The sequence below is a fragment of the Oncorhynchus mykiss genome, chromosome 12, assembly GCF_013265735.2.
Source record: "Oncorhynchus mykiss isolate Arlee chromosome 12, USDA_OmykA_1.1, whole genome shotgun sequence".
NCBI classification, from domain to species: domain Eukaryota; kingdom Metazoa; phylum Chordata; class Actinopteri; order Salmoniformes; family Salmonidae; genus Oncorhynchus; species Oncorhynchus mykiss.
In genome coordinates, this window is record NC_048576.1 from 77,110,433 (window position 1) to 77,127,848 (window position 17,416).

General features: G+C 40.6%; 2 protein-coding genes across 2 annotated transcripts; one reads left to right on the forward strand and one right to left on the reverse strand.

Annotated features, from left to right (window-relative positions):
- The first annotated feature begins 1,611 nt into the window (after nucleotides 1-1,611).
- On the forward strand, nucleotides 1,612-10,384 carry LOC110538293 (glutaryl-CoA dehydrogenase, mitochondrial). Its single transcript, XM_021625017.2, has 12 exons — nucleotides 1,612-1,769; nucleotides 2,401-2,520; nucleotides 2,649-2,684; nucleotides 2,808-2,948; nucleotides 3,123-3,185; nucleotides 6,210-6,380; nucleotides 6,485-6,614; nucleotides 7,995-8,211; nucleotides 8,331-8,434; nucleotides 8,587-8,712; nucleotides 8,872-9,032; nucleotides 9,312-10,384. Exons 2-12 carry the CDS (start codon nucleotides 2,418-2,420, stop codon nucleotides 9,383-9,385), a joined length of 1,326 nt encoding a protein of 441 aa, XP_021480692.1. The 5' UTR covers nucleotides 1,612-1,769; nucleotides 2,401-2,417; the 3' UTR covers nucleotides 9,386-10,384.
- A 730-nt stretch (nucleotides 10,385-11,114) lies between these two features.
- Nucleotides 11,115-12,600, reverse strand: syce2 (synaptonemal complex central element protein 2). The gene is made up of 4 exons (XM_021625015.2): nucleotides 12,134-12,600; nucleotides 11,880-11,968; nucleotides 11,587-11,803; nucleotides 11,115-11,448 (listed from the first exon to the last, which is right to left on the reverse strand). Exons 1-4 carry the CDS (start codon nucleotides 12,215-12,217, stop codon nucleotides 11,254-11,256), a joined length of 585 nt encoding a protein of 194 aa, XP_021480690.2. The 5' UTR covers nucleotides 12,218-12,600; the 3' UTR covers nucleotides 11,115-11,253.
- Between the last annotated feature and the right edge of the window lie 4,816 nt (nucleotides 12,601-17,416).

Here is a 17,416-nt window from a genome sequence, read left to right on the forward strand (position 1 = left end):
GCTCTATTATACTCTATCATATTAGTGCATGTTACATTGAGCTCATTACACAAATGCCAATGTGCTGCACTCTACTGGTAAAGTCGGGGCCCAACATCTTAGAATAATATGAAAATGATCCTCCTTTTATGATCCAGAGAGAGGGGCAAAGTCATGAAAGTGGTTGCTCAAGTAATCAGACTCTAGTGACTTAATGTTTAATTGTTATCTACAGGAAAAACGTTCCAAGTCATAGTCAAGTTAATGTATGGAATGATAAATTACAATCGTTTTTATCAGCTTGACAGGTCCATATGTAGTGATGTAAAGTACTTTGTAAACTGCTACTTAAGTAGTATCTGTACTTTACGTTACTATTTATATTTTTGACTAGTTTCACTTTTACTTTACATTCCTAAAGAAAATATTGTATTTTTTAATCCATACATAGGGCGGCGCACAATTGGCCCAGCTTCGTCCACGTTTGGCTGGTATAGGTTGTCATTGTAAATAAGAAGTTGTTCTTAACTGGCTAAAATGCAACAACAACAAAAAATCCCTGACACCCAAAAATACTCCTTATATTTTGAATGCTTGGCAGGACAAGATGTTCCAATTCACTCTGATCTGGAGAACTCACTAAACCCCAATGCTGGAGTGTGCCCCTGGCTAATCCACAAATAAAAAAATAAATTTAAAAAATGATGGCGTCTGGTTTGATTAATATAAGGATTTGGAAATTATTTATACTTTTACTTTTGATACTTTATATTTTTAGCTGTTGATACTGACAGTTGTGGCTGCTTTGCGTGATGTATTGTTCTCTACCTTCTCGCCCTTCGTGCTGTTGTCTATGCCCAATAATTTTTGTGCCCAATAATGTTTTGTGCTGCTACCATGCTGTGCTGCTGCCATGTTGTGTTGCTACCATGTTGTTATGTTGTGTTTTTACCATGCTGTGTTGCCATGTGTTGCTGCCATGCTATGTTCTTGTCTTAGGTCTCTCTTTATGTAGTGTTGTGTTGTCTCTCTTGTCGTGATGTGTGTTTTGGCCTATATTTTAATTCAATTGATTTTACATTTTAATCCCGGCCCCGTCCCGCAGGAGGCTTTTTGCCTTTTGGTAGGCCGTCATTGTAAATACGAATGTGTTCTTAACTGACTTGCATAGTTAAATACAAGTTAAATACATAAGTGTATTTAACACCAATTATTTTAAGTTGTATTTTACTAGGTGACTCTCCGTTTTACTTCAGTCATTTTCTATTAAGCTATCTTTACTTTTACTCAAGTATGACAATTGGGTATTTTTTCCACCACTGTCCCTACGTTCTGAAAATAGTTCTGAACATGAATGTATGTGGTCAATGCATGAAAAGAACCCTCTCATAGCCACGCCTTGAATCTGCACGCCCCCGCCAATAAACCAATCAGAGCTTAATCTAAAACTACGCCACAGCATGGAGAGACACTAGATAGCAGCCATAGGGAGTGGTGAAAAGAGAAAAAAAACGACCAATGCTTTGCACAAAAAAACATGTTTGAAGTTCATAATAATTTACTTCCCACTATCATTTACATTTGGTCCCAGACATACCATTAACATGTTATTTTATCATACTAAATGTGGATCAACGTCAATTTGCCACACTCAAAATGGCGACAGAACCTAACCATTCCTGACCTACGCAACGCAGGCGCCTGTGTTAACGTTTGTCCTCCTCTACCTTGTCAATTTGGAAAGGACTACGGAGGCCTGGGTCAAGGATCTCCAGCACTGTAAATTACAGGTCAGTCTATGTATTGAAGTTAGCTAATATATTTGGGACATTGATGAAACAGTAAGTTTGTGTTCGTGTCAAGTAAATAAACTCGATACTATGCGTTTACATCTTGACACTAGAGCAAGACTGACTTTCAAGCTAGTCTAGCTAACGTAAACTAACTAATCGTAATCATTTATCTGCATGCAGCATTTTGCTAAATAGCTAGCTCTTTTAGCTATCACAACTAAAATTTTAACATCAACTAACGTGGCCAACACACACAGTGAGGTGTGTTAATAGCTGCCAAGTTTCAGTTGCCTGCAGATCATCATTTATCTAGCCAGGTACTTTGTAAATAGTTGGGATAGCTACTAGCTAGTGCTAATGTTATCTTGCGTAACAACTTGTCTGCCAACCACCACATCTCTTTTTCAACATTGTCGAAACTAATCACGACTTATTACTCCTCAAACTATCCTATGCAGCTACATGAGTTCAATTTTCTAGTTGCTTTCTCCACCTGCTCTCTCAAATTACATGTTTGTTAAAAGTTATAACCCATTATGTCTTTGAAATGACAACTATTTGAGTTTGTTGCATTGATTTATGGATTATTTTCTTATAAAACGTTTTTCTCCTTGTTTTTCTCTCATAGAAATCTAGCTAACCATCATGGCACTGAGAAGCGCTGTGTGCCGTCTGCTGGTCAACCCCCAGAGATGTGCCATCATTTCAGCATCAAGATCTCAGGGATCAGCAGCACCTGCACAAAAGGGTATCACATTACTCAATAATGACCTTGCCATCATGAGAACACAATGGTAGCAGTTTTACAAAGCCATTCTTACAATCATCATGCCTCTATTTGTCAGGGGAAGTACTCAATCTGTGTCCTTTCCACAGATGCAGAGAAAGCTAGTGAGAAGAAGGCTAAAGCACGTATGTTGATATCAACTCCTTTCAGATCAATCATACATATATTGCCCTTCTATTATTTTGGGGGTCTGATGGCTATTCAATTGTGCTTCTCTGCTCTATGATCCTTCTCTACTGAACAACCAGCCAAGGTTCAGTTTAACTGGCGGGATGGCCTGGAGCTGGAGGGTCAGCTGACTGAGGACGAGATCATGATCCGAGACTCGTTCCGTGATTACTGTCAGGACAAACTCATGCCCCGCATTCTGATGGCCAACAGAAACGAAGGTGGGTCTGACTTTTGAGACACACCATCACCCAGCCCATTGAGCTATTTATGCCAATAACCTAGGAAGGAACCCTTAACGATCAGTTTTGCCCTTTAAGATGGAATGTCAATATTATGAATTTTGTCAGTTATGCAAACCATGTCAACATAACAAGCTGCCTGTTTTGTCTTAGTGTTCCATCGAGACATTGTGTCAGAGATGGGGGAGCTGGGTGTCCTGGGCCCAACTATTAAAGGTGAGTCAATAACTTTGATCTGGAGGGTGGCCTTGCCGATATCCTGGACAGTAATAGTTTGAGAACATTCCAAGATTTGAAATACATATACATTACCAGGTAAATCATTTTTTCTATATTTACAATTTAGATCAGCTATGCTGGCCTATGGAGTCCCTTGGGAAACCCAACTACTGAACCATCCAATGATGGGATTTATAAATAAATTATCTGGGCTCTTGAAAGGAGTGATCTCCATTAGAGTTCGACCGATTAATCGGCATGGCCGATTTAATTAGGGCCTATTTCAAGTTTTCATAACAATCAGTAACCTGTCTTTTTGGACGCCGATTACATTGCAATCATGAGGAAACTGCGTGGCAGGCTGACCACCTGTTACGCGAGTGCAGCGTCAAAAGGACATTGTGGCTGCAATGAGCCAAGGTAAGATGCTAGCTAGTATTAAAATCATCTTATAAGAAAACAATCTTCACATAATCACTAGTTAACTACACATGGTTGATATTACTAGGTTAACTAGCTTGTCCTGCGTTGCATATAATCAATGCGGTGCCTGTTAATTTATCATTGAATCACAGCCTAATTCAACTTCGCCATACAGGTGATGATTTAACAAAAGCGCTTTTGCGATAAAAGCACATTCGTTGCACAAATGTTCCTAACCATAAACATCATTGCCTTTTTAAAAAAATCAATACACAGAAGTATATTTTTTTAAACCTGCATATTTAGTTGAAATAAATGCATGTTAGCAGGCAATATTAACTAGGGAAATTGTGTCACTTCTCTTGCGTTCATTGCAAGCAGAGTCAGGGTATATGCAACAGTTTGGGCCGCCTGGCTCGTTGCAAAATGTGTTTCTTCCTAAAAAAAAAACGTAGTTAATTTGCCAGAATTTGACATAATTATGACATAACATTAAAGGTTGTGCAATGTAACAGCAATATTTAGACTTGTGGTTGCCACCCGTTTGGCAAAATACGGAATGGTTCTGAAAGACTAAATGTTTTGTTTTCGAAATTATAGTTTCCGGATTTGACCATATTAATGACCAAAGGCTCGTATTTCTGTGTGTTTATTATAATTAAGTCTATGATTTGATATTTGATAGAGCAGTCTGAGTGAGTGGGGGTAGGCAGCAGCAGGCTCGTAAGCATTCATTCAAACCACACTTTACTGCGTTTGCGAGCAGCTCTTAGCAATGCTTGAAACACAGCGCTGTTTATGACTTCAAGCCTATCAACTCCCAGGATTAGGCTGGCAATACTAAAGTGCCTATAAGAACATCCAATAGTCAAAAAGGTATATGAAATACAAATGGTATAGAGAGAAATAGTCGACGTGTCATAATTCCTATAATAACTACAACCTTAAACTTCTTAACTGGGAATATTGAAGAACTGGGAAAATTGAACCACCAGCTTTCATATGTTCTGAGCAAGGAACTTAAGTGTTGAGGATCAGCGGGGTGGAGATGTTGTTACCTACCCCCAGGTGGTGAGGGTAGGTAACAACATCTCCACCCCTCCGATCCTCAACACTGGGGCCCCACAAGGGTGCGTTCTCAGCCCTCTCCTGTACTCCTGTACTCCCTGTTCACCCATGACTGCATGGCCATGCACGCCTCCAACTCAATCATCAAGTTTGCAGACGACATTACAGTGGTTGGCTTGATTACCAACAATGACGAGACAGGAGGTGAGGGTCCTCGGAGTGTGGTGTCAGGAAAATAACAGGGGGACGGGGAGCAGCCCCCTATCCACATCGACGGGACAGTAGTGGAGAAGGTGGAAAGTTTTAAGTTCCTCGGCGTACACATTACGGACAAACTGAAATGGTCCACCCACACAGACAGCGTGGTGAAGAAGGCGCAGCAGCGCCTCTTCAACCTCAGGAGGCTGAAGAAATTTGGCTTGTCTCCAAAAACACTCACAAACTCTTACAGATGCACAATCGAGAGCATCCTGTCAGGCTGTATCACTGCCTGGTACGGCAACTGCTCCACCCACAACCGTAAGGCTCTCCAGAGGGTAGTGAGTTCTGCACAACGCGTCACCGGGGGCAAACTACTTGCCCTCCAGGACACCTACACCACCCGATGTCACTCATTCTGAGCTAGCTATTAAAAAAGTTTGGTTCACAGATCTTGTTGAATCTGAATAACCCTTTAACTGGAACAGAATATGGAAAAATAAGTCATCCTGTAATCCAAGCCATCAATTTATACATTATAAGTTTGTTCACAGACTGTATTTAACAACAAGAAAATATTTCATGATGAAATTGGCCCCAACTCCATATGCTGTGTGAGTGCCCTGCAGTTAAATGCTTCTGGGGCAAAGGTACAAGTGCGATGTGCATGAATGTAAATATTCAATGTTTGGCATATATTATGTTACCTAATGATGATAGCTCCTTGAATCTCTCAATCAATCAGAGATGATTGATGGCTCTTAGATGGCAATCACCTCACTCTCTCCAAGTTCGCCAGTGGATACAGTTACTGTTAGCAGTTATAATTATCGACAGCGAGAATGAATGGTGCTACTCAAGGAACAATTGAGGCTTGGACAAATATACTTGACTCTGTAAACTGGTGAGCGGGATGGGAATGGGTGGGAAACATGGTTGGCTGTTTTTTTTATCACTTAAACTCTGTATTTCTTACAGTTTTCTTTATTTTAATTTGAGTGACAGCCTACTGGTACATGTTTTATAAACTTATCATTTGAAATGGATAATGTACCCGTAAGCCCCCCTGGGGTTATATCATTCTCTGTAAGCTTTCAAAGAAGGATTTTGTTTTCTGTGAAATTGACTTTAGTCATTTTGATCACAAAATGTTAAAGGCTATTTGTTTTTGAGAATCAACTATATGTGTGATGCCAGAAGCATTCAAATATAGATAATGTAAATTAGATAATTAATTGTAGATTCAATGAATTCCCTTTTAATGTAGGCCTACTGTTTGTTTTGGAGGTTATTGCCTATGATGTGACCTCTCTCCCTCTACACTTTGACCAGGCTATGGCTGTGCTGGGACGAGCTATGTGGCCTACGGTTTGATCGCGAGGGAAGTGGAGAGGGTGGACAGCGGCTACCGCTCTGTCATGAGTGTGCAGTCCTCCTTGGTCATGCACCCTATCTACGCGTACGGTACCGAAGAGCAGAAGGAGAAGTGGCTGCCCAGGCTGGGTAAGGAGGAGGGGACATCCACATCCCTTAAGCCTCATCTTAAATGACGCAGCCCTGTTTGTATCTGGGTGTATTTGTCCTGTAATGCGTCCTCTACCTCCCAGCTCGTGGAGAGATCCTGGGCTGTTTTGGGTTGACTGAGCCCAACCACGGCAGTGACCCCGGTGGCATGGAGACCCGGGCTAAGTTCAACCCCTCCAGCCGCACCTTCACTCTCACTGGCTCCAAGACCTGGTGAGTAGAACTGGGAGACTGTACTTCACTACATAGTAGTGCTAGGGAGAAAAAATCAATACAGTTACATGTCGCAATATTATTTTTGACGATATTGTGTTATATATAATTTTTGCTAGATGGTGCTAGTTGTCTGTACCTGCACCAAAACTCTGGTATTTTTCATTTTATAGCTTGTTCTCCATCTTCTTTTTAAATAGTGAGCCACCATGTCTTCAGCACTTTAATTTCCTGACTGATCAAAACAAATTTTCTCATGCTTTCTCATCTCTCTGCAGCAGACATATAGTGAGCAATATGTTTGAAACATCACCTTGCAATAAAATTGCAGTATTGAATCACAATACATGAGAATTGCAATACATATTGTATCGTCACCTAAGTATCGTGATAATAGCATAGCGGGAGGTCCCTTGTAATTCCCAGCCCTACTACATAGTGACGGAAACAGTTCATCACCCCATGGGGACTTCAGGACTGACTGGACAGAGATGTGTGTAGCTGGATAGCAGGCATTAGGAGAACCTTGATGTTTAGATGTGATGTACTCAGTGTTTTGTGATGTACTCAGTGCAAAGAAATGTAGAATTGCTTCCTAATAAATAGCCAATGGATTATATAACAGAACAAACACCTACAGACCACAAACATTGATGAAGGCTACCTTTGTCTCAACACCTTGGAATGCATTCCTCTACTGATTGAAAAGACTACCTATTCATGAAACATCAAGAATAGGCCACTTCCAAAAATTCTGAAGAATAGGAATATATGCTTTCTATCATACAGAAATCTTCAGAGGTTTTGTATTCATTAGAGCAATTTTTAAAATATATTTTTTAATGTATTTTTAAAATAATAAACCCAAGATCAAGTGGTTTGGCTTTTATCTAAATTGTAAACATTTCACTCTGTAAACTAGTCCACAGGGTGGTGCTGTTCACAAATATATTAATGCTAGGTGCATGAATACTAGGTTCCCCTCAGTTCCCCTTTACTCGGGTAAACGAAAGACGTCAGCAGTGACTGAACTGGACTTTGTGGTTGTATACTTAACCATTGAGTGCATTGGCCCTTACATTGCGTAAGCTTAACACTGAATAAATACATGTTAATTGGTAACCTGGGCCTGTAGTTCATGTTTTATATATTTGATGTAACACTGTTTCCTCTGGGGAAATGCAGCTTAAACAACTTCAACAAAATGCTTAGTTTGACATTGAGTACGTGGTTCTGTTCAATTCTCCCATCACGTCTTGTGAAACTTATGCAAAACTGTCCTCATATAGCCCTAGAAACCAGGCTCACTCTGTAGCATACTGATAAAATAGCTCCTCCCTAAATTACAATGCCTTCCCTCATCTCCTTCACCGTCGTCAGGATCACCAACTCCCCTGTGGCGGACATCGCTGTGGTCTGGGCCAAGTGTGACGATGGGAAGGTGTGTGGCTTCATCCTGGAGCGCGGTATGAAGGGCTTCACCACACCCAAGATCGAGGGCAAGTTCTCTCTGAGGGCGTCTGCCACTGGAATGATCATCATGGACGAGGTGGAGGTTCCTGAGGAGAACCTGCTGCCCAAAGTCTCTGGCCTGGGGGTGAGTAGAGGCCAGGATACCACTCTCATGTACTGACTTTTATGTGGATGGCCAGACTTTCTTATAATGCTGTTTAACCTTGTTGGTATAAATGTTTTGTCTGTTCTCTTTGGCTCTAGGGTCCCTTTGGTTGCCTGAACAATGCCCGGTATGGCATCGCCTGGGGTTCACTAGGTGCTGCAGAGTTCTGCTTCCACGCGGCTCGTCAGTACACACTAGACAGGTGAGGATTCTGCGGCTACTATTGGTATAGGATGTTGTTTTGGATGAGCAGGACCGAGCAAAAGTCTGTAGCTCTTGAATCTTATTTTGTTTTCTCAGCTTTTCTGAGTGAACTTAAGATGTTCTGCTACTCATGATATTTGTTAATCTCAGAATCCAGTTTGGAGTACCCCTGGCCAGAAACCAGCTGATGCAGAAAAAGATGGCCGACATGTTGACAGAAATCACCATTGGTCTGCAGGCCTGTCTACAGCTGGGGAGACTCATCGACGCCAAAAAGTAAGAGGGAACTGGAAATGATGTGACATAATTGTCTTGTAGTGTGACACCACTTTTTAACAAATAACTAAACACCATAGGGGAAGTACAATTTCAGGTTGTTTCAGAGTGAATAGAACCGGAGGAGACTTATCTCATATGTCTTCTCTCCTCCCTCAGGGCAGCCCCTGAGATGATCTCTATGCTAAAGAGGAACAGCTGTGGGAAGTCCCTGGACATCGCCCGGCAGGCCAGAGATATGCTGGGAGGAAACGGCATCTCTGATGAGTACCACATCATCCGCCATGTTATGAACCTGGAGGCCGTCAACACATACGAAGGTGAGGAGAAAGAAGGCCATAACCAGGTCTAAGAGGATATGGATGTGTCATTGCTATGGATGTGGAAGCAAAACTTTTTTATCATGGTTTATTTCCTCACCAGTAGAGGTCAGTAATATGTCATTTACAATAAATAAATAGGTCATATGGGAAAACCATTAAACTTTCCACAATATTTTCAAATTAGAAAAAAAAATGTCTCTCTCCCCTTATATAGTTGCTCAACTTCAGCATCAGCACTGTTCCACATGGTTCCTTATATTGTTTTTTGTCTTCCAGGTACCCATGACATCCATGCCCTGATTCTGGGCAGAGCCATCACTGGACTGCAGTCTTTCACTGTTAATAACTAACTGCCTGCTGCTAGTGCTCAAACAGACCACTATCAGAAACCTCAAGTCAATCTGTTCCTTAAAGGACAAGTAGTTCTACACTGCTTTGATGGCTTGTCTTCTACAGTAACACTAATGCTAATGTTTCCTCTCTCTTGAGTTTGTAGAATATGGGCTGGTTTTCTAGACACAGATTAAGCTTGGTCCTGGACTAAAAAGCATGCTCAATGGAGAATCTCGATTGAAATTGCTTTTTAGACCAGGACTAGGCTTAGTCTGTGTCCGGGAAACCAGTCCTAAATCTTTATTTTATGCGAAAGACCAGGTCGGGTTTTAAAGGCAAGTCTATCATCGATCTCATGGACAATTCATGGGTGTAATTATTTCAACTTGAAAAACAAAGCTATTTTTCTACTCTCATAAAACCCTAGTACATACTGGTTTGTTTGGACAATTTCTGTCTAGAATGTGTTTGAAATAGTTTACTATACGGTGGAAGTTGAAATGCTTGTTTCCTCACAGCATTTGTAGTAAAATGGTTGTTGGACAAACATTTTAAAATTAGGTCATGATCCATACGTATGTCCTGAGTTTTTAGAACTGTGATGGTACTAATGACCAGTTATTGGTAATTGAATGCCAAATAATTGATACTGCATGTACTGTTAGAGTTGGGGGGAAAAAAGTTAAATCAATTGAAGATAAATTAAGTAAATAAATTAAAGCAGTTTAAATAATCATGCCATTGCTTTTTTTGTAATTTAATAGTTGTATTTGTGACCATTTAGGCAGATCCGAGAAATTTGTATTTGGGGTATTCCATGAAGTGTATTTTGCGTCCCTTTGATATAGAAATTGTGCACCACTATTGAATTTTAAAAGCCTGTTACATTAAATGAAGTGCCCTTTAATATAGATTACACGGAGTATTCAATAAATCCGATTTCTATTATGACTCGCTAAATGTGCACTGTGACTTCTGGAAGATTTTAACGCACTTAAACTCAAAAGTTTTCCCCATCACTGTGAAGTTGTAGTTATTTTGTTGCTTTGACAAGGTCATTTGCAAATACTTATTTAATGTGATTAGTGATTTCTGTACATTTTAAGGTCAACACTTATGTGAACTGAACTTGTTTTATATATATTTTTCTAAACATTGAACATCTAATAGTCAAATCATAGTGTAAAAGTACTACTCTTTTTGGACATTTTCTGGTGTTTAGTGATGGAAAACTGAGTGGGTCGAGCATAACACGTCAACCCTGTTACCCATGGATAGACAGGCTAGAAATGTTTTAACAATTTTAATGTTGGGTGAAGCTTGCATTCAATTGCCACTGTTGCACACAAGCTTCCATTCCCCCTGTCACAAGGGATTTTTTTAGCTGCTTTAAGAAGTCATCAACCCTGTTACTTTATTTGGCACTTAATATACACTTACTATAGTAATTATTTTTATGACGTCTTTTGATAGAAACATTTCTTTAATGAAGTTCTCTGCTCTTTATGACAGCATGTTAAAAAAAAAATTAAAATTATACCAAGTTACACTTCTCCAAAGGCAGCGAATTGGTGGACCGACCCATAGGCATTAAGGTGAATGTTTTTGATTCTAAACTGGGCACAAACCTATATTCTGTCCCATTAAATATGTTCTATAATGCTATTTGGTCATGGGTATGAACAAAAATATCCACACTAGTTATGTAATAAATATTTTTTATAAACAAAAGCTTCCAACACCCACTCAGTTTACAACCACTGTTTTATGTTATATTTGACATATACCACAGTCTAACAAACAAGGCATTGCTTTAATTATTCAAGACCTCCCAGAAGTTGGGATGCTATAAGGCAGTTCAAATAAATTAATGGCTGGGTAGATGTCAGTTCTTAGCTGTCCGCTGCAGGCTGTTGTTAATGGCTGATAAGGTCTGACTGGCTCCCTGCAGCTCCATACTGAGCTGACTGCACCTCTCCAGAACCTCAGACAGCTCCTGCAGATTGGCCTCCATCCCACGGCCATGTTCCTCATAGCTGCTGAACATCTGCTCCTTCACCTGTTGGCACACCTCACTCACCTGGGGAGACACGCGCACTAGTCACAGTCACTCTCCTTCACATAAACATTAGGCTAGACTCGTAATCTAAATGCATTCTTTTTTAACTACCAAAAAATGTGACCATGTGCTTTTTACTCAACAGTAGGACAGTGATACCTTATTCATTAACTTGTTCTCGAAGGTGGTCATGATTTCCTGGTCCATGGCTCGGCTCTGGTTGATTCGCTCTATCAGATCCTGGGCCTTCTTCCCTATCTCCTCTATCGTTGAACTGAGAACAGTCGTAGCCTCCTCACCTGGGCGCTCACTGGAGGTACTGTTGTGTACGTCACGTCTATTGGATATGTTTGAAATGTCGATGCCGGAGTCCTCACTTCCATTTAAAAAAAAAAAGTTAAATACTTAACAGAACACATAATGAATAATACTTTAAACCCAGTAAGCCATACCTTTGCTGTCCATGGCTTTCGTCCAGTGTCACAAACGAAAATGTCTCATCAGGGATGTCCTGTTCTGGCCCATGTCCTTGTTCAGGGTCCTAAAAATACAGGGATAAATGTCAATCTAACCATAACATTTTCTGATCCCTGTAATATACATTGACAATGTGTACAGTTGTCAAAAAAAAGTAGCAAAGGATTCAACGGTGCAAGATCTCAGTCATTCAGAGTTGAGCTGGACAGTCATATTTTCCTTCATTTACCTTGGGTGATGAAGGATGATGATGACAAAGTTTTGGTGTAGACTGAAAGGTAGGTGCTGGCTTTCCAAAGAGGAGCTGGGACATTTTCTTTGAGCAAAATGTGGCATAGGAAAAATAAATGCAACCGGTATGGAAGTTAGATCATTCTGTAACAACTCAACCAAACCACTTTCTCTAACCTTCTCTGACTCTACTTTAACGTTACATTGGGCTATGCTGGCCAGCTAGCCTAGCTAGGCCTAATGCTAACACTTCAGACTAATCTGATCATGACAAAACCAAATAGGTATCCAGTCTCGAGTTTTGTCAAGGGTAAATCATGTGGTGGTAACCAAAATATTAGGAATATTTAGCGAAACTCCATTGGAAACAACAAAATACTGTTGCTGGCTACTTACCAAAAATGTTTTATATTATTCAGTTGCACTGTGTCATAAAAGTTTTCGGCAGAACTGTCTGGCCACCTCGAAAATTGCGCGCGAAAAACGGGTTCTGGAGGACACGTGCTGTGAACTGGTTAGTTGTCAACGTAGATTCGAAGTCGGAAGTTTACATACACCTTACCTTAGCCAAATACATTTAAATTCAGTCTTTCACAATTCCTGACATTTCATCCTAGTAAAAATTCCCTGTCTTAGGTCAGTTAGGATCAACACTTTTTATTTTAAGAATGTGAAATGTCAGAATAATAGTAGAGAGTATGATTTATTTCAGTTTTTATCACATTCCCTGTGGGTCTGAAGTTTACATACACTCAATTAGTATTTGGTAGCATTGCCTTTAAATTGTTTAACTTGGGTCAAACGTTCAGGTATCCTTCCACAAGCTTCCCACAATAAGTTGGGTGAATTTTGGCCCATTCCTCCTGACAGAGCTGGTGTAACTGAGTCAGGTTTGTAGGCCTCCTTTCTCACACACTCTTTTTCAGTTCTTCCCACATATTTTCTATGGGATTGAGGTCAGGGCTTTGTGATGGCCACTCCAATACCTTGACTTTGTTGTCCTTAAGCCATTTTGCCACAACTTTGGAAGTATGCTTGGGGTCATTGTTCATTTGGAAGACCCATTTGCGACCAAGCTTTAACTTACTGACTGATGTCTTGAGATGTTGCTTCAATATATCCACCTAATTTTCCTCCCTCGTGATGCCATTGTAGGAGAGTTAAAAAGGTTTTTCCATCAAACTTCTAATTATTAGAAAAGTACACAACGCAGAACAGAACAACCAGATTGAGGGTCAGTGGCAAAAGCCTGTGAACAGGAATATTCCAAGTTCAGACAGAAGGGGGAAGTCAGATCGATATGATTGCCAGTTACTTTACTTTTGGTGTCTATTTTTAATTGTTGCGCTACTGGTGCTGCCTGTTGATGTTCAGTAGGCAGCTACTCAGTAGCTGAATAATGTTAACATCTTCGGGTTGTGTTTCATTAAATCTATTTTATTTCATCTGGGTGCTTGCGTCACCTACTAACACCCTGGTACCACCCGTAGCTCTCATTCTCCTCAGTCCAAGAAAACACAGAGAGTAAGAACAACTTGTCAGATGGTGCATTGGAGACTGATGTGTTCCTGTCCTGTCTTTTCACAATACTATTGCAGATCAACATAAAAGCCAAAAAGACAGCCATGGTGTCACTCTTCATTTCTTGGTTCTCCTGTGTGACATATAAGACCCGCTACACCATCTATTTTGTGAAGTGCACACGTCCCTCCTGCAGCAAAGCACCCCCACAACATGATGCTGCCACCCCCGTGCTTCACGGTTGGAATGGTGTTCTTCCGCTTGCAAGCCTCCCCCTTTTTCCTCCAAACATAACGATGGTCATTATGGACCAACAGTTATTTTTTTGTTTCATCAGACCAAACAACATTTCTCCAAAAAGTACAATCTTTGTCCCCATGTGCAGTTGCAAACCATAGTCTGGCTTTTTAATGGCGGTTTTGGAGCAGTGGTTTCTTTCTTGCCGAGCGGCCTTTCAGGTTCTGTCGATATAGGACTCGTTTTACTGTGGATATAGATACCTTTTTACCGGTTTCTTCCAGCTTCTTCACAAGGTCCTTTGCTGTCCTTCTGGGATTGATTTGCACTTTCCGCACCAAAGTACGTTCATCTCTAGGAGACAGAACGCGTCTCCTTCCTGAGCGGTATGACGGCTGCGTGGTCCCATGGTGTTTATACTTGCATACTATTGTTTGTACAGATGAATATGGTACCTTCAGGGAAATTGGTCCCAAGGATGAACCAGACTTGTAGAAGTCTACTATTTTTTTTCTGAGGTCTTGGCTGATTTCTTTTGATTTTCCCATGATGTCAAGCAAAGAGGCACTGGGTTTGAAGGTAGGCCTTGAAATACATCCACAGGTACACCTCCAATTGACTCAAATGATGTCAATTAGCCTATCAGAAGCTTCTAAAGCCATGACATCATTTTCTGGAATTTTCCAAGCTGTTTAAAGGCACAGTCAACTTAGTGTATGAAACTTCTGACCCACTGGACTTGTGATACAGTGAATTTTAAGTGAACTAGTCTGTCTGTAAACAATTGTTGGAAAAATTACTTGTGTCATGCACAAAGTAGATGTCCTAACCGACTTACCAAAACTATAGTTTGTTGACAAGAAATTTGTGGAGTGGTTGAAAAATGAGTTTTAATGACTCCAACCTAAGTGTTTGTAAACTTCCGACTTCAACTGTAGCTAGAGCACCAGAGACGGGGTATTTTCAGGATGAACTTTGTGTGATCAAACAAACTTTAAAGTACATCCATCTGAGCTCAGCCATTGTGGAAATGTTTTGATATCTGGGGATTAATCCTACTGAGGTAATGCCAGTGGGATTTAAACAGAAGTGATCAGCAAACTGAAAAAAAGAGAAAAGGAGAGGGGGAGACAGGAAGAGGTTAAAACAAAGTCAAACTAAGGGCTGAATTTCATGTTAGGCAGTTCCTAGGATAGACAAACACCTAACTTCAGAAGGGTGAACAGGAAGATGCAGAGGAGATGGTGTGACAGACAGGAAGATATAGACTCAATAGAACTATCATGCTGCACATGTGCAGTAGCTTAATCTGCTTTGGCGACTTTGACGCAATGTCTGGGTCAAACTGATTGATGAGCAGTGTTGTATTGCAATAATTAAAAAAAAATGTATTTGGCTGGGTCATCTACACAGTGATTTGTCTTGGCAGGGGCTCAGCGGTAATTTAACCCATGCAGTGTCCTTTCAGTTCCATTCCGAGTAAAGCAGATTCAATCCGGAGGAGGGGGGGGGGGGGGGGGGGGGGGGGGGGGGGGTATTGGTCCGCTAAAACACGACTAGTAAAGGCCCAGTGCACTACTTCTGTGAAAAATAACGAAAGCAGGTGGCATGTGCATTCACATACACACGATGTAGATATATTGGGCCAACAGAACAAAACGTTGTCAAAGTTCAGGAGATAATCTCTGGAGGTATTCCAGTGGCTCTAGCAGTTTAAATCCATCAGGAAATGAAGGACATGGGGTGGTCAGATAAAGGCTTGTCTCATAGAGGGAATAAAACCTCTAATCTCTTCAGATTCTGCTTCTTTGCATGTCTACTGCTGCTTTGAAATGGGGAATTATTAAACAGATAAATACCATACATGCCCAAGCCTGCTCTCTACCTAAGGAAATAGAAGTCAGTCACTGAACATGAACCAGTGTAGCTCCTATTTTGGTAGAAATGATTCGTAGCGTAATAATAATAATAATAATAATAATAAATGTATTTGATAGGGACAGTCTATATTGACACATTGAGGCCATGAACTGTATGCTCATTTCCAGTTAGGATTTGGCTCATGAGGTTGCGTTTCAAAATCTGCTAACAATTAGCGCTTACAAATACAAATACAAATCTAGTCTATGGAGGGAAAGCATTAAAGGCCAAAAGGCTTTTTCATTTATGTGCCCTGAATTATTCCCGGCGGATAAGTATATTCCCTCTAAAATAATCGAGTGGAGATGAACAACTACATGTTTTAAAGATGAAAGTAGGTTTATATTGAATAGGAAATGTCTACAATATTTCATAAACAACATGGATTAAACAAATTCGTCCACTACATGCGATCGTGTGTCGATTAACTAACTCCTGTAAAGGTTCTAATTGGCATGATCTTCACGCCATGAGTGCTTAGTACATTTAAGGTGACATCATTTCTTGGTAATGTAAATCCATCAACTATAGAATTAAGGGAACATTATCAACTACATCTAGCTGATACAGGTTGGCTGTTTAAGTGGAGGCTGGATAAAGTTGATCCCTTGAGTGATGAACAGTGGGCGGTCTAGGAATAGAACTGTTTACTACCGCGTGAAAATTGTTTGGGTTCATTACAGAACCAAGGACAGAGACAGAGGGATGACAAAGACGCGCGTCAAAGGAAAACTCCAGGGGGACTGTCTTATGAACATGGAAATTAATTTCAGATAGACATCCAAAAGTTCTCTCCCAATTAGGGACCTTTAAAAAAAAAAATCTAAGCAAAGCCAGTTTCATCAAAACAGCGGTCGTCCAAAACCAAGGTAAGCAGCTAACGGTTGTACTGTCAAAATGGTATTGAAATCGTTTTGAAGTAATATCTCCATAAATGAAACTATATTTGGTGGAGATATTAACATATATACATGTTTCATGCTTTTCAATCCCCTTTAGGATCATTCGAACTGAGACATCAAAGAAGTTGAGACTTGAGTCTTGCACGGATACAAGAATCACCACAAATCAAGTCCTTGTCTTGGTGTTGTGGGGGTGGGATTGCCTCATCTCCGGACATCAGCGCGTTTATCATCATTAGAGCTATATCGTTTAGGCCACTTTTCCATAATGAATGCCCTCAATTTCACCAGTTTTAATTTCAATGATGAGGCACATGCTTCCCCACTAGTCTACAAATTCGACGTACAAGTCGGGACGGAAGACCCGCTGTACAAGGAATATAAGCCGGCAGTCCGGGACCTCATTCCGTTGCCAAAGGCAGTTGTCTACCTGCTGATTGCAGCACTGGTAGTGGTAGGAGTCGCCTATGCTATAGTTGGACATCTGATCAAGGACCTGGCCCTTGATATAACAGGTATGAACTTAAAATGAACTTAAAACGAAAATCAGGTCGAAATATAACTAATCTATGTAGTTGTTAGGCTGATCCATCGCAATGTATAAGTGCACCAAATAACTTGTGTCAAATAGGCATAAGCCTAAGCTTTTCTATGCAAAATGGCAACATGACTAGCTAACACAGAGATGATCAGGGGCACTA